Source organism: Ammospiza nelsoni, chromosome 3, assembly GCF_027579445.1.
Source record: "Ammospiza nelsoni isolate bAmmNel1 chromosome 3, bAmmNel1.pri, whole genome shotgun sequence".
Lineage (NCBI taxonomy): Eukaryota > Metazoa > Chordata > Aves > Passeriformes > Passerellidae > Ammospiza > Ammospiza nelsoni.
This window is the reverse complement of record NC_080635.1, coordinates 113,697,419-113,720,228: the sequence shown is the minus strand read 5'-3', so window position 1 is coordinate 113,720,228 and position 22,810 is coordinate 113,697,419. Positions and strand designations below refer to the sequence as shown.

General features: G+C 41.5%; 1 protein-coding gene across 1 annotated transcript in view; it reads right to left on the bottom strand.

Annotated features, from left to right (window-relative positions):
* The window catches only part of FBXO16 (F-box protein 16), a 58,260-nt gene that overhangs the window by 11,505 nt on the left and 23,945 nt on the right, over positions 1 to 22,810 (bottom strand). Inside the window, exons 4-7 of the mRNA XM_059469236.1 lie at positions 17,223 to 17,429; positions 16,202 to 16,366; positions 13,293 to 13,483; positions 3,495 to 3,597 (exon numbers count right to left, since the gene is read on the bottom strand). Of these exons, the coding sequence (XP_059325219.1) occupies positions 3,495 to 3,597; positions 13,293 to 13,483; positions 16,202 to 16,366; positions 17,223 to 17,429 (666 nt within the window). The remainder of the gene's footprint in view (positions 1 to 3,494; positions 3,598 to 13,292; positions 13,484 to 16,201; positions 16,367 to 17,222; positions 17,430 to 22,810) is intronic.

Below are 22,810 nucleotides of genomic sequence, written 5' to 3'. Positions count from 1 at the left end.
GTCAGTTCCATTTAAATTGGGTGGGCAAAATTTCTAAAATTATCCAGAGTCTGGGGAAGACAAACACGGATGGAAATGCTGAATTCTGCTGTTGGGAATCTCAGTTTAGAGCACAAGAACATTTGCTGCCTAGATGAATGTGTAAATCACCTGGATTTAATTACCAGCTTTTAATGAGCATCGAGCATTTTTTCTTACCTAAACTGTACTGGGAAAAGGGTGTGTAAGTAAGTGTACCAAGGACTTTCTTTTTTTTTTTTTTATTATCATGTAATATTTTCCCCTTTTTATTATCACATAATATTTTCTTGTCCTTTTCATCAAGGCCAAGAGGGCGGAGCGTGAGCTCGGAGCGGTTTCACGGCACCACGTCGCGATGAAGCGCATGCATTCCTGCAGGGGCTGCACCACGCCGCGATGAACGCGTGCATTCCTGCAGGGGCTGCACCACGCCGCGATGAACGCGTGCATTCCTGCAGGGGCTGCGATGAATGCGTGCATTCCTGCAGGGGCCGCACCACGCCACAATGAATGCGTGCATTCCTGCAGGGGCTGCACCACGCCGCGATGAACGCGTGCATTCCTGCAGGGGCAGCACCACGCCGCGATGAACGCGTGCATTCCTGCAGGGGCAGCACCATGCCGCGATGAAGCACTTGCATTCCTGCAGGGGCTGCACCATGCCGCGATGAACGCGCGCATTCCTGCAGGGGCTGCGATGAACGCGTGCATTCCTGCAGGGGCTGCACCACGCCGCGATGAACGCGTGCATTCCTGCAGGGGCTGCACCACGCCGCGATGAAGCGCGTGCATTCCTGCAGGGGCTGCAATGAACGCGTGCATTCCTGCAGGGGCTGCACCACGCCGCGATGAACGCGTGCATTCCTGCAGGGGCTGCGATGAACGCGTGCATTCCTGCAGGGGCTGCACCACGCCGCGATGAACGCGTGCATTCCTGCAGGGGCTGCACCACGCCGCGATGAAGCGCGTCCATTCCTGCAGGGGCTGCCGCTGGCCTGCCCCGGGCAAGGCTTTGTTTCCAGAGCCACAAAAAGTCCCGTGGAACTTTCTGGAATGGCTTCCCCGGGCTCCTTTCGTGGCAGGGTGTCCCATTTTAGCACCAAGAGCTCTCAGTGTTGAGGTCTGGGGCTGCTGGGGCTCAGGGCGCCATTGAACCGCGGCAAACATTGAACCGCGGCCGTCCAAAGTCGTGAAATTTTGGGAAGAGATGCAAAATTCATGAAAGAGCTGTGGCAGCACTTTGTAAAAGCATGGAAAGGGATTTTGGGGGGTAAAGGAGAGGTAAATTGGTAAGAGTTTTTTGCAGGTTGAGGAGTTCCTACAAGACAATGGCCACATTCAGCCTGGACAACGGACACAAACGATGAATAATGGAAATATTCAGAAATGGGGTTGGTGTATCCTTGAAAAAGATGCAAGAAGAAGAAGAGTCAGCAGGAGTCAGCAAGTTTGTCAGCAGGCTTGGGAAAGTGAGAAAAAAGTGAATCATGGGTGGGCCAGATGAGCACAGCAAGAAAAATGAGATGATCCAATCAGCATTCTAATGCAGAGGTGTGAACAGCCAGGATTAACCAATCATCTATTGACAGCAAGGATTCATCACAAATATAATAATAAATATAATATTAACAATTGTATAATAATAATTGAAAATAATAATAATAATAATAATAATAATAATAATAATAATAATAATAATAATAATAATCTTTTTAGGGATAAGACACTTGGCTTCACTGGATCACATTGGTTATGGTGTGATGTCCCTGAACCTCTACAACCCACAGTAAATAAATAAATAAATTTAAAACTCAGCAAGTTTGTCAGCAGGCTTGGGAAAGTGAGAAAAAAGTGAATCATGGATGGGCCAGATGACCACAGCAAGAAAAATGAGATGATCCAATCAGCATTCTAATGTAGAGGTGTGAACAGCCAGGATTAACCAATCATCTATTGACAGCAGGGATTCATCATAAATATAATAATAAATATAATATTAACATTTGTATAATAATAATAATAATAATAATAATAATAATAATAATAATAATAATAATCTTTTTAGGGATAAGAAACTTGGCTTCACTGGATCACATTGGTTATGGTGTGATGTCCCTGAACCTCTACAACCCACAGTAAATAAATAAATTTAAAACTCAGCAAGTTTGTCAGCAGGCTTGGGAAAGTGAGAAAAAAGTGAATCATGGATGGGCCAGATGAGCACAGCAAGAAAAATGAGATCATCAAATCAAATCCAATCAGCATTCTAATGTAGAGGTGTGAACAGCCAGGATTAACCAATCATCTATTGACAGTAGAGATATTATTATTATTATTATTATTATTATTATTATTATTATTATTATTATTATTATTATTATTATTATTATTATTATTATTATTATTATTATTATATAATATTAAAATAAATTGTCTTTTTAGGGATAAGAAATTTAGCTTCACTGGATCATATTGGTTATGGTGTGGTGTCCCTGAACCTCCACACCCCGCAGTAAATAATAAATTTAAAACTCAGCAAGCTTGGAAAAATGAGAAAAAAGTGAGCCATGGGTGGGCCAGACAACCACAGCAAGAAAAATGAGATGATCCAATCAGCATTCTAATTTAATGTGGATTAACAAAATCATGTATTGACAGTAGGGATTTATTATAACTACAACTCTAACTATAATAAATATGATAATGATAATAATGATAATAATGATGATGATGATGATAATAATAATAATAATGTTTTTAGAGATAATAAATTTGGCTTCACTGGATCGTATTGGTTATGGTGTGATGTCCCTAAACCTCCGCACCCCACAGTAAATTAATAAATTTATAGGGTTGCTGTAAATAAATTAATAAATTTACAGGTGTACTGTAAATAAATTAATAAATGTACAGGGTCATTGTAAATAAATTAATAAATTTACAGGGTCGCTGTAAATAAATGTACAGGGTCACTGTAAATAAATTAATAAATTCACAGGGTCATTGTAAATAAAGAATAAATTTACAGGGTCACTGTAAATAAATTAATAAATTTACAGAGCCTTTGTAAATAAATAAATAAATTCACAGGGTCACTGTAAATAAATTAATAAATTTACAGGGTCACTATAAATAAATAACAGGGTCACTTTCTGCACTGACAGTTCCCACCCACAGTAACATCTGGGATGATTCCCTCAGAGTGAAAATAATTTAGGTGTAAATCATTATTACGGAGGAACCAGCCCAGGTGGGTTTGGTGTCCTCCTCATTCCCAGATTTTTCCAGGTGGGTTTGGTGTCCTCCTCATTCCCAGATTTTTGGTCTCCTCCTCATTCCCAGATTTTTCCAGGTGGGTTTGGTCTCCTCCTCATTCCCAGATTTTTCCCGGAGGGAAAATCTCCGAGCTGCACCATCCCTGGGGGCGCTGACAATGCTGGGATCCCCCCTGTGACACTTGCCAGGGATTTCACCTTCTGGAGCTGAGCTGATCTTCCTCCTCCTCTTCCTCCTCTCTTCTTCCTCTCGGCCGCCTCCCTGCTCAGGTCTGGGGTGTTCCCTCCTCCCTTCCTCCTCCTGCAGAGCAGAACACGAGGATTCCTGTTGTTATTCATATTTCTGTTATCACATTTCTAGAGTCCCACACCTTCTGGGTTATTCATATTTCTGTTATCACATTTCTAGAGTCCCACACCTTCTGGGTTATTCATATTTCTGTTATCACATTTCTAGAGTCCCACACATTCTGGGCTATTCATATTTCTGTTATCACATTTCTAGAGTCCCACACATTCTGGGCTATTCATATTTCTGTTATCACATTTCTAGAGTCCCACACCTTCTGGGTGGTTTCTCACAAGCCATCCACGGCTCTTGGCTGCCTTACCTCTGCCAACTATCACGTCGGGGTCACCACATGTTATTTTTCATATTTCTGTTATCCTATTTCTAGAGTCCCACACCTTCTGGGTTATTCATATTTCTGTTATCACATTTCTAGAGTCCCACACCTTCTGGGTGGTTTCTCACACACAGCTCTTCACAGCACTCCTGCTTCTTCATCAGGGCTCCTCCAAGGCTCTCCCTGCCCAGCCAACCCACCCCCTTTTATCCCAGTTATCTTCATTAGCCACAGCTGCCGCCCAATTAAGGACATCACAGCTGCAGCCCATCAAGAGCAGCTGGCACCTACAGGGGCAAGGCCTATGTTCAGATATTTCCCCCTTTTCTTTTACTTACAGATATCCAAGTACAATACAGATATTTTACTAGGACTCAAAGGCCACCTCTATTATATATCCCCCTTTTCTTTAACTTACAGGAACAGATTTTACATGGACATATTTACATATTCTACAATACATATCTCTTACTGTGACTCAAAGGCCACATTACAGTACATATATTTTCCCGTGACTCAAAGACCACATACAACACACACAGCTCCTTGCTCAAAGGCCATATTCTTCACAGCTCTTGGCTGTCACAGCTCCTTGGCTCAAAGGCCACATTTCTTCTACAGCTCTTGGCTGTCTTATCCACAGTTCCTGGCTCAAAGGCCATCCACAGCTCTTGGCTCTCTTATCCACAGTTCCTGGCTCAAAGGCCATCCACGGCTCTTGGGTGCCTTATCTCTGCCAACTATCACGTTGGGGTCACCACTTGTTGTTATTCATATTTCTGTTATCCTATTTCTAGAGTCCCACACCTTCTGGGTGGTTTCTCACAAGCAGCTCTTCACAGCACTCCTGCTTCTTCATCAGGGCTCCTCCAAGGCTCTCCCTGCCCAGCCAACCCACCCCCTTTTACCCCAGTTTTCTTCATTAGCCACAGCTGCCGCCTAATTAAGGACTTCACAGCTGCAGCCCATCAAGAGCAGCTGGCACCTACCGGGGCAAGGCCGATATACAGATATTCAAGTACTATAAATTCCAATAAATGCTCTGCACTTGCTGCCCTGGGGGTGATAAAAGTCAAATCCTTTGGGGTGTTGCCACCTGAAAAGATAACACGTTTGTTATCTTGCCCTGAAGAGCACAATCAGGGCTCAGGGGAAGGTGGGAACTTGATTTTTAAAATTTTTTTAAAAGTTGTGATAAATTCTGGCACTCAAAGACAAGCTCAGGACTCAGTGATTTAAGCTAAGCCTGCCTGAGATTGTTACAGCTCCTTGGGGAAATCCACAGAAAATTAAGTTGAGCTGAATCGATTTGGGAGTTTTCAGTGAAGTCTGTGTGACCTGAAGTGTAAAAAAGGCTGGGGCTGCCCCTCCAACAAGGTTTATTCAGTGTTTTTTGTAACCAAATAATTCTGCACATGTATTTGCATATTTTTGGTATTATATGCAGCTGCTATGAAATTCAACACAATTAACTGGCAGAACAGGAATATTCCAAATAAAATGAAAATTAAATGAAAATTAAATGAATTGCACTGGAATATGGCCCCAGTGGCAACATTTTTTTCCCAATATCATGAGTAAAATCCAGACTCTGAGGCATTTTTATTATTTCATAGCACTCAGGCAGGTTCATTACCCAAAGGTGCTCATTCCACATTCAAATTCCATGAAATGGAATCTGGGAATTTAAAGCAGAAGCTCTGAGGGGTTCTTCCAGTGAAAAAAGCACAGCAGGAACACAAAACCATGGATATAAAGGGTGGAAATGGACTCTAAAACAGCTTTTAGCCTGTAAAACAGGATCCCACCTCCAGCACATGTCCAGCATTCCCTCATCCCAGTCCAGGAGCATAAAGTTAAATCCAGCATTGTTTCAAATGGGAAACTGAGGAAAACCACAACCTGTTTATAAACACACACCAAAAAAAAAAAAAAAAAAACAAACCCAACCAAAAAAACCAAACCAAACAAAAAACAAAGGGAGAAAATTCCATCCAAAATATTCCAGCTGGGAATGAACTGGTCATTTTGGTGGACCTGGCAGTCTCCTGTTTTTAAACACAAAGAAAAAAAAACTAAGGGAGAAAATTCCATCCAAAATATTCCAGCTGGGAATCAATTGGTCATTTTGGAGGACCTGGTTATAGTTGGACTTGGTGATCTTAAAGGTGTTTTCCATCCTAAATGATGATGTGACCTTTGGGTAGAAGGCAGCCTTGGCCTTGTGACTGCAAATATTATTGTAAAATAAAATATTATTGTAAAATATAATTGCAAATTGTTAGTATAAAATATTAGTGTAATTTTAGGTATCTTCTGCTGTGTTCTGGTGTCCAAATCGTGGTGTCAGGTCACCCCCACAGCCCCAGCTCCAGGTCAGGAAAGCACCACGAGTGAGGGTGAGGAAAAATGACAGCAGGTCTCACTCCCGGTGCTGAATTGCTGTTTCTCACCCCATTTTCCTCTTAAAGATGTTTTCCATCCTAAATAATGCTGCGAACTTTGGGTAGAAGGCAGCCCTGGCCTTGTGACTGCAAATATTATTGTAAAATATAATTGTAAAATATTACTGTCAAATATAATTGTAAATTATTAGTCTAAATTATTAGTGTAAATTATGTAAATTTAGGTATGTTCTGCTGTGTTCTGGTGTCCAAATCGTGGTGTCAGGTCACCCCTACAACCTGAGCTCCAGGTCAGGAAAATGGAGGAAGTGAGGAAGAGGAAAAAGGACAGCAGGTCTGACTCCCAGCGCTGAATTGCTGTTTCTCACCCCATTTTCCTCCCTTCAGGAATATTTTTGATTCCCACACGCCCTCAGCGAGCTGGGCTGGCACGAAGAGGGGCTGAGGGAGGACGGGGCCGCTCCGAGTCCTTCTCACGCGAGCGATTCCCCCTTTGTCAGGAGCGGGGCCTGCTCCCGCCTGAACAATTAACCAGAATAATTATTTCCTCGTCGGGTAAACACTCCAGGACAATATGCAACTGTTTTTTAGAGGCAGCCCGTGGCCATCAATGCCCCAGGGCAGGGGAGGGGGGAAGGACGAGGCGTTGTGGCCGTGAGAAGGAGCAGGGCCCCGTCTTGAGGCCCGAGGCCGCGGCCTTGGCGCCGCTCCAGCGCTCGCTCGCTGGAATTGGAATTCATTATTCATTATGCATCATCAAGTGGGAGGCAAATCTTTTGATTTATTGGCAAGCAGCAGCACAAACAGCAGATGCCTTCCAGCAGAACTGTGCACGGCAGAAACGCCCTCCTGGGCCTCTGGAGGCAGATCAGAGCCCCACAGAGAAAAATTTCCTAACTGGCTGCAGATAAAAATCTTTCACTTCCCCCTGTGCAATATTTCTTTGTGCCCGGAGAGGCAAATCCTTCCTTGCTGATCTCTGGAGGGGTTTTTTGGTTTTTTTTTTTTTTTTTTGTCTGCTTGAACAATTCAGGCAGAAAACAAACCAGACCTACCAGAAATGGTGGCTGTGATAAATGACAACACCGATAGTCACAGCTATAATTCTATGAGGGGTTTTGATAACCCCTTGCAGGCAATTTGTAATGCAAGCCTGTCTGGATCTCCTCTCTGTCACCTCACCACTCCCTGGGCTGCATGGCTGCTCCTTGCTGTTCTTAATTTCCCTGCTCTGTGGCTGGGAAGCTTTTCCCACACTGTCCCAGCTAAATCCAAAACACCCCAGGGAAATTATTTGGGATCTCTGTCCCATCTCCTTCACTCCCTCAGGAGGGTTTTCGATGAGCTCAGTTTTTGGGTATCAACTCCTGCCTCTCTGAGCAACCAGCAAAGAAATCCAGCAGAAATCCAGCAGAAATCCAGCATTCACAGAATGGGCACTAAATGTCTGTATCTCCTCTCTGTCACCTCACCTCTCCCTTGGCTGCACGTCTGCTCCTTGCTGTTCTTAATTTCCCTGCTTAGTGACTGGGAAGCTTTTCCCACACTGTCCCAGCTAGATCCAAGGGGAAAATTATTTGGGATCTCTGTCTCATCCCAGGGAAATTATTTGGGATCTCTGTCTCATCTCCTTCACTCCCTCAGGGGGTTTTCTGAGCTCCTGGGTGCAGTTTTTAGGGTACAAACTCCTGCCTTTCTGAGCAACCAGCAAAGAAATCCAGCAGAAACAAAAATGAGATTTCAGTGATGATGCAGATTGCAAATGAAGCCCGTTTTTTGGGCAGTGTTGTTGCTCTCCCCAGTGAGCACTGCCCAGCTGCTGGCTGGAAATGCATTGATCTGTTTTTCGAAGCTAAAGAGCCAATTATGGTCTCACAGCCTGCAGAATGTGGTTTGTGTTCCCACTTAGAGGGCTCCATTTCCACCTCTCTGCCTAATTGAGAATTGACTGCAGCTCCTTCTGCTTCCTGTATTTCTTTTTTTTTTTTTTGGCTAAACAGGGATGAGTTCCCTGCTAGGAATTCTCAGCAGTGTTGTTTTGGTGCTGCTGTGGGAGGGAGAAGGCAGCTGATGACTCAAAAAGGGCAGCCAAGAAACAGATGAAAACTCTTTTGTCATCACAGATGACAAGAAGTGACTTTTTCCATGAGCAGTTTTAAACTTAAAGAGATTTAGATTACACATTAGGGAAAAAAATCCCTCCATGAGAGGGTGGGGAGGGGCTGAGCTGGAATTCCCAGAGAAGCTGTGGCTGCTCCTGGATCTCTGGAAGGGTCCAAGGCCAGGTTGGACATTGGGGCTTGGAGCAGCCTGGGATAGTGGGAGGTGTCCGGGTTGGAACTGGATGAATTTTAATGTCTCTTTCCATTCTGGAATTCCATGAACTCTGCCATTTAAATGTCAATATTCCACCTCGATGTGATGAGCAGCAGAGTCCTCCTCTCCCTTCGGACCAGAAAACAACAGCAGAGCAAGGTCGGGCTCCGAGGAGATTTTAACCAGGCCCAAGAGTCAGGAAAAACTTCTTTTTGGTGGATTACCTCTTAAATTCTGCAAAATCCAGCGTGGAATTAGGGAGATTAACTTGGAGTCGAGGCAGCAGCCAGTGACTCCTCTCACACCTTGCTTTGATGGTGGCGTCAGGAATTCCTTTGATGTGATCCTGTTTATTCGGGAGGAATCCTCCACAGCTTCCTCAGCACTCAAATGGGAAAAAAAAAAAGGTTTTGTTGGCTCAGGGATCCCAGGGCAAGAAGAGCTCCCTGCAGTCCTTTTCTCTCCACCATCACTTTGGGTTTTTGCGAGTTCTGCCACGTCCTGAAGGAAACCCCACACCCCTGTTCCTTTCCAGACCACAGCAATTCCCTTTGGCAAAGGCCTGGAAATCGCTTCTGTTGTTGCAGGGTCTCGTTTTACAGCGCTCTCCTTCCTCCCGAACATCCATTTTACATGAGCTGAGGTTGTTTTGCCTCTGAGCTCCTGGGATCTGGCTCGTCTGAAAGGAGAATCGCCGGCGGGGTGGGAGATTTTTATCTCGGGATCCCGTTCTGCCTTCCAAGCCGAGCCCTGGCCAGGCAGGGTCTGAGGTGGATTCCTGGGAGGTTCCAAATCAGGATTTGGCACCCCAAAAGGACATCAGGACCATGGTAACATTTTCCAGCCATCCCCACCAAAACCTGGGGGACACTCAAGGTGTGGCACTCAGGGATCCAGCTGAAAAGCAGGAAAACTAAATAATGATATTTTCCATGCTCTAACAGCCCCAGAATCAATTTCCTTGATTCCCAGTTCCCAAAATTGGTGAAGTCCTCCCACAGAGCCTCCGTGGGAGGATTTTTGGGATGGCACAGCAAAGTGTCCCTGGAAAAGAAGCAGCAGATCGTGGCCGTGGGAGTGGGAGGCTGGGCCAGCAGCTGAAATGATGCAGCGCCTGTGCTGCTGAATAATCAGCGCAGAGGAGCCTGAGCTGCAGCAATTACCTGCAGCTTAAGGGATATTAAAGGCAGATCCTCAATAAACAGGCAAATCTCACAGAATTCCTCCCTCTCCTCGAAATAATCCTCTGTAATTGAGGATAAATGGCAGATTTGCAGGAACACTTGGCATTAAAATGTTCCCCACAAATGGAGACGGGGCTGGGATCTCACTGGGGAGAGGCAAACAGGGAGTGGAGTTATTATTTATTGTTTCATTATTTCAGGTGAATTGTAGTTATTATTTATTGTTTCATTATTTCAGGTGAATTGTAGTTATTATTTATTGTTTCATTATTTCAGGTGAATTGTTCTCACCTGCTCAGTGCTGGGACAGGCAACTTCTAAACTCTTCAAACAAGGCTTGTCCCACTATTTAATGGCACAGGAGGATCCTGAACCCCACAGAAATGGCACAGGAGAATCCTGAAGCTCATAGAAATGGCACAGGAGAATCCTGAACCTCACAGAAATGGCACAGGAGGATCCTGAACCTCACAGAAGCAGCACAGGAGAATCCTGAACCTCACAGAAATGGCACAGGAGGATCCTGAACCTCACAGAAATGGCACAGGAGAATCCCGAACCTCACAGAAATGGCACAGCAGAATCCTGAATGTCACAGAAATGGCACAGGAGGATCCTGAACCTCACAGAAATGGCACAGCAGAATCCTGAACCTCACAGAAATGGCACAGGAGGATCCTGAAGCTCATAGAAATGGCACAAGAGGATCCTGAACCTCACAGAAATGGCACAGGAGAATCCTGAAGCTCATAGAAATGGCACAAGAGGATCCTGAACCTCACAGAAATGGCACAAGAGGATCCTGAAGCTCATAGAAATGGCACAGGAGAATCCTGAACCTCACAGAAATGGCACAAAGAGAATCCTGACCCTCACAGAACCCTCTGGGAGCTGCTACACAAAACCACTGAGCACAGCTGGAAAACAACACCAGGTTTGTTTGCAGCAGGAAGCGTTGGGTGAAAATATTCACTGAAAAACTTCAAAGAAAACAACCCAAAAAGTGGCGCTGGAGTTGGGAAACATCCCACAGAAAGAGGGTGAGGTGGAAACTGGGAAGCTCTTTGAAGTAGCGCAGCATGCAAGGAGCAGGGGACGCGGATTAAAACGTGATTCATAAAAGGTTTTTGCTCGGGGAGCTCCCGGTGGGTTTGGGAAGGAGCTCCCAGAGCGCTTGGCCAAACAATCCCTGGCTGGGGTAATTCCTCAGCTGATTGTTCCTGAGTGCAGGGATAATCTTGGCTCTGTTTGGGATTTATTTAAACAAAACCTGGGTGGTTTTTTGTCATGTGGGTTCCCAAGGTTTTTGTTGGCACAGCCCAGAGGAATGTCCTGCTCAGCCTGTGGATTCCCACAGAAAACAGGGAATGCTCCAGAGGATCCAGTGCCTCTCTGCCAGGCTGGGATTGACAGCAGCCTCACCCTTGTCACACCAGCTGGGCTGAGGTGACCCCTGGGAAGTGTCAGAGGTGGCATTGCCAGGGATTTGCACAAGGAAAGGGTGAGCTCTTCCCACAGGTCACTGCCAAAACTTCCCAGGGTGTGGTAATGCACAGAAAACTGACCCTGGGTCTAAGATTGGGAAAAGGTCACTGCCAAACCCTCTCTGGCCTGTAAATGCACAGAAAACTGACCCTGGGTCCAAGGTTTGGAAAAAGGTCACTGCCAAACCCTCCCTGGCCTGTAAATGCACAGAAAACTGACCCTGGGTCCAAGATTTGGAAAAAGGTCACTGCCAAACCTCCCTGGGCTGTAAATGCACAGAAAACTGACCCTGGGTCCAAGGTTTGGAAAAAGGTCACTGCCAAACCTCCCTGGGCTGTTATTGCTCAGAAAACTGACCCTGGGTCCAAGGTTTGGAAAAAGGTCACTGCCAAACCCTCCCTGGGCTGTAAATGCACAGAAAACTGACCCTGGATCCAAGATTGGGGAAAAGGTCACTGCCACAGCCTCCCTGCATTTGTTAATGCACAGAAACTGACCCTGGATCCAAGGTTTGGATAAAAGGTCACTGCCACAGCGTCCCTGAACTTGTTAATGCATAGAAAACTGACCCTGGATCCAAGGTTTGGAAAAAAGGTCACTGCCACACCCTCCCTGGGCTTGCACAGAAAACTGACCCTGGATCCAAGATTGGGAAAATCTCTGATGCCAGAGGTGCCAAAGGAAAACCTGGAGCAGTTCTAACAGTCAAAGCTCTGCTTTTGGAGGGAAATGACGTTTTTTGGGGTTTTTTTTCCATGTGGGTAAATCTGGGAGCCCAGGAAGTGATGGATCCAGGCAGGGCAGACACAAATACCATTCATCACCTCCATGCCCTGACATCCTCTTACACCTGCCCTGCAATTCAATCATCCCAACCTCCTGTCAGGCAGGAGATCCTCCCAGAGATAGAATCACATTTCATCACAATTCATTCATTCATTCATTCATTCATTCATTCATTCATTCATTCATTCTTCCTCTGCCCCTGCAAAACCCACACATTCCTCTCCGCCTGGCAGCTCGATTTTAAAAACTCTCCAACAAAACTTTGTCTTGATTCCTCCTGTTCCAGTTCTGCAACATCCCCCAGGAGTTCCACCCTGAACTGAGACATAATTACACCAAAAGTTGCGCAGAGAGGACACAAACCAGTGGCTTTGGCCCAAAACCTGTTGTTGTATTGTTGTTATCTTGTTGTTATTATATTCTTAAAGAGTCCATCCCTTCTCTCGATGTTCCTTGTTGGCTGTGTGTTCTCCATCACATCGGGGTCACCACTTGTTGTTGTATTGTTATCTTGTTGTTATTACATTCTTAAAGAGTCCATCCCTTCTCTCGATGTTCTTTGTGGCTGCACATTCTCCATCACGTCAGGGTCACCACTTGTTGTTGTATTGTTGTTATCTTGTTGTTATTACATTCTTAAAGAGTCCATCCCTTCTCTCGATGTTCCTTGTGGCTGCACATTCTCCATCACGTCGGGGTCACCACTTGTTGTTGTATTGTTATCTTGTTGTTATTACATTCTTAAAGAGTCCATCCCTTCTCTCGATGTTCCTTGTTGGCTGCACGTTCTCCATCACATCGGGGTCACCACTTGTTGTTGTATTGTTATCTTGTTGTTATTATATTCTTAAAGAGTCCATCCCATCCCTTCTCTTGATGTTCCTTGTTGGCTGTGTGTTCTCCATCACGTTGGGGTCACCACTTGTTGTTGTATTGTTATCTTGTTGTTATTATATTCTTAAAGAGTCCATCCCTTCTCTCGATGTTCCTTGTGGCTGCACAGTCTCCATCATGTCGGGGTCACCACTCGTTCTTGTATTGTTGTTATCTTGTTGTTATAACAATACATACATTCAGGCCCCCACAAAAACCCATCCAAAAAAAGGCAAAAAAAGCAGGAAAATGGGTTTGCAACCAGAACAGGCAGAGAGACATGGAAAATCTTGTTGCAAAAGGAAAATGTGAAACTCTTACGCGTGCCTGGCCTGCTCGATGGGGTGCTGGTTGTCCAGGTAGTTGTAGCGGACGGTGTCCGTGGGGTTCCTGTCGGAGGAGCGCCACGGAGGGAGCTCCTTCCTGCCCCTGCTCACAGAAAGTTTCCTCTCTGGCACGTTGCTCTTCACTGGCTGCACGTCGATAACGATGAACTCGTCCTTGGAAGGAGTCTGATTGGAGAGGTGGAAGGAAGAAAATGAGTTTTATGATGCAAATCAGATTGGGATAAATTTAGAGTTGTAATCATTGGGGATTAACTCAGAATTTTGGTCTCTGTGGGCTCCATTGTGGTCAGTGACAGAAAGAGGCACCCAAACACTATAATCCATATTGAGATGAGCTGAGCTGCTGTTGAGCTGTATCAGCTTCTCTCTATCAACTACAGAGAGCCTGATTTAAAGCCAGACTTTGCTTTAAATTAAAGGGCTCAGCTTTGAATTCAGGGCAGGAGATCCCCAAAAAGATGAGGAGGCCGAGGAGCTGGGAGCCAGAACCCCCAATTTTCCCAGTTGGGATGAACACCTGTGCAGGAGTTGTGATAGGTGGGGAGGCTTCCTAGAACAGAGACCAGAGCTAGAGAAATCAAACAAGAGTTAGAGAAATAAAACAAATATTTATTAAAAAGACCTTGGCAAGGATACACCTTGGGCAGTGCAGGGGCCATGATGGGTCACTGTTGGGTTAAGCCCTTTTCTGACCCAGAGATGGGGCAACTGAGAGGCATTTTAAAAACTTGTATTCTATTTTTACTCTCATGTGAAGGGTGAGACAATACAGATGTTATAATTCATGCCATCACAATTAGAAACCAATTATTTTTTAATTAAAATACATTTTAAGTGTTTCTTAAGCTATCAACTTTTAGCACTTAAGGTATTTCAATATTAGCACTTTAAGGTATTTTCAGTATTTACCATACTGTAAATACCTCAAAACCAATAATCTAAAATTACCCTTCATGATTCTTACTACAATTCATCTTTCATAGTTTTATTTCTCTAAAGTATCCAGTCTTATTTGTAATGTTATCTTTTGAAATTGGTTTCTAGCTCCATTTCTCTCTCAACAATGTCTGTCCTGTTCCATGGAATTTCTAAGTCAGCATTTCTTGTCTCAAAGTTTGCACACAGATGTGGGAGCCTTCTGTCAGGCTTGGAGACTTCTCTACAAATCCATTTCTCACAGGTTTTCACACTTTTATGGGTTTTGGGCCATTTGAATATTGGGGGTTAATTATTCAATTATAATTATGTAATGAAGTCACATCCTCCCAGTTTGCTACTATCAATTTACACTTTTTGGGGCCAGAATGGATGTGGAGTTTGATTAGAAGTGTGTAATATCACAGGGTGGAAAACGTAGAGTTTGGGGTTTTAGAATATAGAAATATATGTAAACAAGATGGAGGTTTTAGGGTGGTGGCTGATCCTTCTTCTTGTTAATTATTCAATTACATATTCAGGTAATGAAGTCACATTCTCCCAGTTTATTCTCATCAATTTACACTTTTTGGGGCCTGAAGCTACAACGGTGACTTTGGTTCTTGTGTTGGAAAAGGATTGTTTTGTCTAATTAAGCTGTGAGGAGAACTTGCTAACACTCTGTATTGAGTTAAACACTGGTGGAGCCCTGGATGCTGAAAATTTTAAACTTTCTGTGCTGAAAGTCACACACCAACAAGAGAACACTTTATTTGACCTGAGGCTGTGGAGAACGCTTCCAAAATTGAATTATAGAAATTGAATTGAATTCTAGAATTATATACATTGAACATTATAGGGATTATGGGCTGAGGAGTTTGAATAGAAGTGTGTAATATCACGTGGTGGAAAACTTAAGAATTTGGGGTTTTAGAATATAGAAATATAGAAATATAGAAATATAGAAATATAGAAATATAGAAATATAGAAATATAGAAATATAGAAATATAGAAATATAGAAATATAGAAATATAGAAATATAGAAATATATAAATATATAAATATATAAATATATAAATATATATATATATATATATATATATATATATATATATATATATATATATATAAAAACAAGATGGAGGTTTTAAGGTGGTGGCTGATCCTTCTTCTCCAGGGGTTTGGGTGGTATTTTATAATTGGACAGCAAAGTCCACATTGTGGAATTTGAGTGATTATTGGGTTAAAACAGCAAACAATTTAGGTGTCATTCCTTGTTTTGATAGTTTAGCCTCAAAGGACCTTGTAGAGAAAGACAGTGAGCCATGTTGTAGCTTGTTAGCAAAACACTGCAGAGCTCACTGCTTGTGAGGCTGCAACTCAGATAATAAAAAATAAACATTTCAGTCTGAACAGGAAATAAAATCTGGAGTGCTTCAATCCCAAGACAGAGGCAGAGTAAAGAAGTCAGAGAATGGATGCTAAAGCACCAGTAGGACACTAGAGCAGTAATATCACAGGGTGGAAAACTCAAGAGTTTGGGGTTTTAGAATATAATAATATATATGAACAAGATGGAGGGTTTAGGGTGGTGGCTGATCCTTCTTCTCCAGGGGTTTGGGTGGTTCTTTGTAATTGGACAGCAAAGTCCACATTGTGGAATTTGAGTGATTATGGGTTTAAAAGTGAAAATAATTTAGATGTTATTCCTTAATTGGATAGTTTAGCCTCAAAAGACTGTGGAGAACGACAGTCAGCCATTTTGTAGCTTGTTAAACACTGCAGAGCTCACTGCTTGTAAGACTGCAACACAGAAAATAAAAAAATAAACATTTGAGTCTTAACACAAAATAAAATCTGGAGCGCTTCAATCCCAAGACAGAGGCAGAGGACAGAAATCAACAATGGGCACTAAATCAGTTCAGAAAGTGGAAATTCTGGGAGCTGGCGCTGAGGGCAGCAGTACCTTGGGCCGGGTGAGGCGCAGCTCCCTCACCATCTGGATGTAGTGTTTTTTCCACACCCCCTGCTCGAAGGGCGTGGGGCAGAAGTTGAGGAGCCACCCGAAACGCAGGCACTTCAGCATCCACAGCTGGTCCAGCTCTGACAGGTACTTCCAGTGCCAGCTCACCTGTGAAGGAATTCCCAGCCACTTTGGGGTTTAAAGCATCCCAGGATTTTGGATAGAATTCTCACATAATCTTAAATAAATTCAATTATTTTGTGCTGCTAATGCTCCATTTAAACCTTTGATTAAAGCATTTACACCTTTCAAGGCCTTCATGAAAGGGGTCCTTCCAACTCAAGATATTCTGTGATTCTAAGGAATTTTCTGACCTGTTGTCATGGAGAGTTTGAGTTGTACTCACATAAAATGCTGAAGTTCCTAAAGCAAGGCTTAGCCATCCTGAGGTTATTATATATTTTTATATAACATGGAATATTACATTAGCACAGTAATAATGTCACTGAAAACTGACTTTTTAATTTAAAACCACTTTGGGCAGCATCTCACAGCATTTCAGATTTTTGGAGTCTTAATCATTTTGCTCCAAAGCCCATCTGGAATTTTCTGCTTCTCCACATCCAACACTTCACCTTCAGGCATTTAAAAGGATCTGTTTTCCTTACAGGATCAAGTGTTGTTCTTTGCAAAAGCACAAGCCAAAATCTCTCAAAGAATTAAGGGCTCTGCACACAGTGCAAGGTATTTTAGAGGAATGTGATTTTCAGGAAGTACCAGGCTTTCTTTCTGGGAATAATCAGCCTTGAAAATGCCACTTTTAAAATGCTTTAGAAGAATTTGAAATTACTCATCAATTCCATGAATCTTGGCCAATCTGTCTTAATTTAGGATCTGAGGAACGATCATCAGTAAACATTCATCTAAGCCTTCACCAAAAATCAGTTTTTTCCTGGTTATTTTTTGTTTTTTAACTGCTTTGTCCTGGCTTTTTGAAGCCCAGGCGGGTGCTGGCTTTTTCTACCTGTGCACATCGACAGAGGCTCCGTGGATCCAAGAAGGAGAAGATGTACAGGGACAGGACTCGAGGGAGCCTCGTGGTAAAATCCGCGGCCTCTGTGGGGACTCGGGCCTGGAGCTGCTTGGCACAAAATTTCTGCTGGGACAGGGAGCAGCGTTCCAGCAGGTCCACCAGGATCCTCCTCCTCTGGCCATCTGTCCATTTGTCAAACTGAAGGGAAAAAAAATAAGAAGAGGAGTTTCAGGTGCAGACAAACCAGAAATTCAGCTTCTCAAAATAAAATGAGGTGAGGGAAAGCACAGGAGCAGCAGCAGCAGCAGCAGCTTGTGGTGACTCACTCTGAGGGAACAGAGCACTGGGAACAAATGGAGAGGCTGCATGAAAGAAACTCTGAAGCCACAGAATGATTTCTAATCCTCAAAGGATCCAGGATGGCCTGGGCCAGGATTAACTCACACTCCTGGGACCGGCTTCCCTCACAGAAAGGAGGAGACTCAGATGGGTTTTTACAGGAGCAGGCCTCAATAATTAATCCATTGCTGATTCCTTCTTCCCTGATACTTTCTAATCCTCAAAGGATCCATGACAGCCTAGGCCAGGATTAACTCATGCTCCTGGGACCAGCTCTGAGACTTGGCTTCCCTCATGGAAAAGAGGAAACTCAGATGGATTTTTACTCATTTGAGCAGGTCCCACTAATGAACTGATCTCTGGTTCCTTCTCCCCTGACACTTCCTAATCCTGAGAGGCTCCAGAACAGCTTAGGCCAGGACTCACTCACGCTCCTGGGACTGGCTTCCCTCATAGAAATGAGGAGACTCAGATGGGTTTTTACTCATATGAGCAGGCACCAATGATTAATGCATTGCTGATTTTTTCTCCCCTGATGCTTCCTAATCCTCAAAAGATCCAGGACAGCCTAGGCCAGGATTAACTCATTCTCCTGGGACCCACTCTGAGCCTTGGTTTCCCTCATTGAAAGAGGGAGACTCAGATGGGTTTTTACAGGAGCAGGCCTCAATAATGAATGCATTGATGATTCCTTCTCTGACCCTTTCTAATCCTCAAAGGATCCAGAATGACCTAGGCTCCTGTGCTCCAGGACTAACACATGGGACTGACTTCCCTCATGGAAATGAGGTAAAAACCCCCATCTGAGCAGGCCCCAATGATGAATTCATTGCCGATTCCTTCTCTGACACTTTCTAATCCTGAAAGGATCCAGGACGGCCTAGGCCAGGACTAACTCATGCTCCTGGGGCCAGCTTCCCTCATGGAAAAGAGGAGACTCAGATGGGTTTTTACTCATTTGAACAGGCCCCAGTGATGAATCCATTGCTGGTTCCTTCTCCCCTGACACCTCCACAGCCCTCAGTGCTGCAATCTCAGAGTGCCTCACAATTTGTGAAGTATTTTTCCCTCACAATCCTCCCACACGGGCTATGAGGAGCGGCACAGAGGGAAACCAAACGATGAAAAATCCACAATGGCAGCAGAGTCACCCAGATTTTTCTACAGCTGATGGCAGGTACCTAAAGAGGAGGGTTGACTCCTCAGGGATTGAATCCGTGTGGGAGGAATTGAGGGAAGCTTTGCAGAGCTGGACAAACAGGGCGGGAGTGACACAAGGACCTGTCAGCAGCCATCTCCTGGGAGGAGACAACCTCAGCCCCCACAAATTGCCCAAAGTGTCCCCACAAATGACTCAAATCGTCCCCACAAATGCCTCCAATGGCTCCAGTCTGGCTCCAAAGCTGCAGCCCCGGCGGCAGCCGGGAGGAACAGCCCTGGGATGGGTGGTGGCCACGGGCAGGAGCAGCAGGAATTCCCAGTGGGAAGGGAGGGATGGCTGGAGAGGCTTTTCCTGAGGGGAAACGTGGATTTGGCTCCATCCTGTCTTACCAGAGTGTGTGGAGAAGGGACAAGGGGAAATGTGGATTTTTTTTAAAAAATTCTTCTTTTTTTTTTTTTTTTTTTTTTTTTGTTAAGGTCAGTATCAAATGTGTCAGATGGTATTTTCTGTTCAGACTCAGATGTTTATTAGTTCTTATTTATGTTACACTCTCACAAACTGGGAGTTCTACAGCACTATGCTTTAACAAACTAAAAATGGAGCTGTAGATCTCTCTCTACAAAGCTTTTTAAGGATAAACTGTTTAATTAAGAAATGATGCTTAAATTATTTTTACTTTTAACTTAATAGCCAACTCCCTGTGGCCTGCAATGCAGTTTTTTCTCTAATTACACAATACCACCCAAACCCATGAAGAAGGATTTGTTTCCACCCTAAACCCTCTATTTTGCTTTAAATATATTACTATATTCTAAAACTTTAAATTATAAGTTTCCCACCATGTGATGTACACATTTCTATTCAAACTCCACACCCAGTTTCTAGAATTTAATTTTGGATTTTTCTCCATGCCCTCAGGTCAAATGCACGGTTGTTCTTTTGGGGGTCAGTGCCTGTCAGCACCGAAAATGTAAAATTCTCAATATCCAAAGTTCCAACATTGAAGAGTTTTAAACTCAAAGAGAGAATAAATATAAGATTAAAAAATTGATTAATATAACTGGATTAATATAACAATAATATAATATAATATAATATAATATAATATAATATAATATAATATAATATAATATAATATAATATAATATGTCATATCATGATAGTTTATATAATAATATATTATAATAAAATATAGCTGATAATAAATAATATAATAATATAAATGGATTAACATAATAAAAAAGGGTCAATATAACTATACCTATAAATATAACTATAACTATGGATATGAATATAAATGTAAATATAAATATGGATATAGCTAGAAATAGAACTAGAAATTTATTATTTTGAGAAATAAGAAAAAAATGCTCTCCCAATGTTTTCTTTTAATCACTCTGGGTAAATAAATAGTTTAATGTCCAGCGTCCCTTCTTTTCCCTGTCAGAATGAAATTAAGAACAGAATTAGAAATGCAGATTTTTTTTTTTTTCTCTGCTTCCTCCCCACCCCAAACCTCTGCTGGAATGGAGAACTGGCAGAATAATAGTTTAAAATGCACGGCGCTGATGAATTTAATTGAGAAGCATTTTCTTTCCTGATCATTTTTGAAGAACTCCTCATTTATTTATTAATTTATTTTCCCTTGGATGAATTCCAGTGCTGGAGAACAAACTCCAGGGAGCAAATTCTCCTTCTCCTTCTCACCAACTCCTCTGCAAGACCTTCAGGAAGGTCGGAATGAAGAGAGTGTGGGATTGGATTCCTGACATTCTGGGGAGATTAAAACCCACATAAAAAATGGGACGGTGTTCTCAGGGGCCCCAGGGTGAGGGAAGAGGTGAGAATGTTGACTCCGTGTTTCAGAATGCTTAATTTATTATTTTATGATATGTATTATATTAAAACTATACTAAAAGAATAAAAGATTTCATCACAAGCTAGCTAAAAATAAAAAAAATAAAAAAAAAAAAAAAAATCAAAAACCCGAACGTTTGTGACTGACTCTGATTGGCCATTAATTAAAAACAGCAACATAAACCCAATCACACATGCACCTGCTGCATCCCACAGCAACAAATAATTATTGTTTACATTTTGTTCTTGAGGCTTCTCAGCTTCTCAAGAGGAAAAAAATCTTTAAAAAAAGATTTTTCAAGAAATATCATAACTACCAGAAGAAAGCTCCTTGTATTTTCAGACACCGTGAATTTAGGAATATTCCCTTTTATAAAATCCCTGGTTTTTATATAATTTTGAATTCTAATGATTGGCAGGGTGTTAAGGGAAAACTGAAGGAGGACCTGGGGATTTAGGATTGAGAAATGTTCCCTGGGAATAAAATCAAAGAGGAACCAGAGGAGCTTCTGCCTGTCCCCTCCTCGCCCTTGGCGTGAAATCAAAGCTTTGAAACCCCTTGAAATGAAGATTTTCTCTGCCACACGAAGGGGGAAAACTTCTGCTGCCCATCATTGATCCCACCCCGTTCCTGATCGCTAAAACCATCCCTGATAAGGAATTTGTGCTGATAAATTTCTGTGTGAGCTCCATAAAACCATCCCTGATCATGAATTTGTGCTGATAAATTTCTGTGTGAGCTCCATAAAACCATCGCTGATCACGAATTTGTGCTGATAAATTTCTGTGTGAGCTCCATAAAACCATCCCTGATAAGGAATTTGTGCTGAAAATTTCTGTGTGAGCTCCATAAAACCATCCCTGATCATGAATTTGTGCTGAAAATTTCTGTGTGAGCTCCATAAAACCATCCCTGATCATGAATTTGTGCTGATAAATTTCTGTGTGAGCTCCATAAAACCATCCCTGATCATGAATTTGTGCTGATAAATTTCTGTGTGAGCTCCTCGAAACCATCCCTGATCACGAATTTGTGCTGATAAATTCCACTGATAAATATATATATATGCACAGTATCTATATTTTTTATTTTTATATATATTATTTATTTTTATATGTTAAAATGTATAAATTTTAATATTTTTATAAATTTATAGTGGGTAAATGTATGGGGTTTTATTATTTTTAAAAATTTATAGTGTGAATATATATTATATTTATATATTAACACTATAAATATATATAGTGTTTAAATAGATAAACAGATACATGTTTATCTATGTGTGTTTATATATGAACACTATATATGTGTTTATATATATAAACACTATATATATATACACAATATATATATTGTTTATTTATATATATCTATTTTATATATTAAAAATAAATTTTAATATTTTTATAAATTTAGTAGTGGGTAAATGTATGGGGCTTTATTAATTTTTATAAATGTATAGTGTGAATATATATTATATTTATATATAAACACTATAAATATATATAGTGTTTTTATATATAAACATAGATATATTTTTATATATTTATATATAAAGACTATGTATATGTGTTTATATATAAGCATTATATATATACACAATATATATATTGTTAGTTTTGTATATATTATTTATTTTTATTTATTAAAATGTATAAATTTTAATATTTTTTAGAAATTTTTAGTGGGTAAATGTATGGGGCTTTGTTAATTTTTATAAATTTATAGTGTGAATATATATTATATTTATATATTAACACTATAAATATATATAGTGTTTAAATATATAAACATATATATTCATATATTTTTATATAAACACTATGTATGTGTTTATTTGTATGAACACTATATATATACACTATATATATTGGGGTTTTTAATATATATTATTTACTTTTCACATATTAAAATGTATAAATTTTAATATTTTATAAATTTATAGTGGGTAAATGTATGGGGTTTTATTATTTTTATAAATTTAAAGTGTGCTTATATGTTATATTTATATATAAACACTATAAATATATATAGTGGTTTTATATATAAACATAGATATATTTTTATATATTTATATATAAAGACTATGTATATGTGTTTATATATAAGCACTATATATATACACAATATATATATTGTTAATTTTGTATATATTATTTATTTTTATTTATTAAAATGTATTAATTTTAATATTTTTTCTAAATTTATAGTGGGTAAATG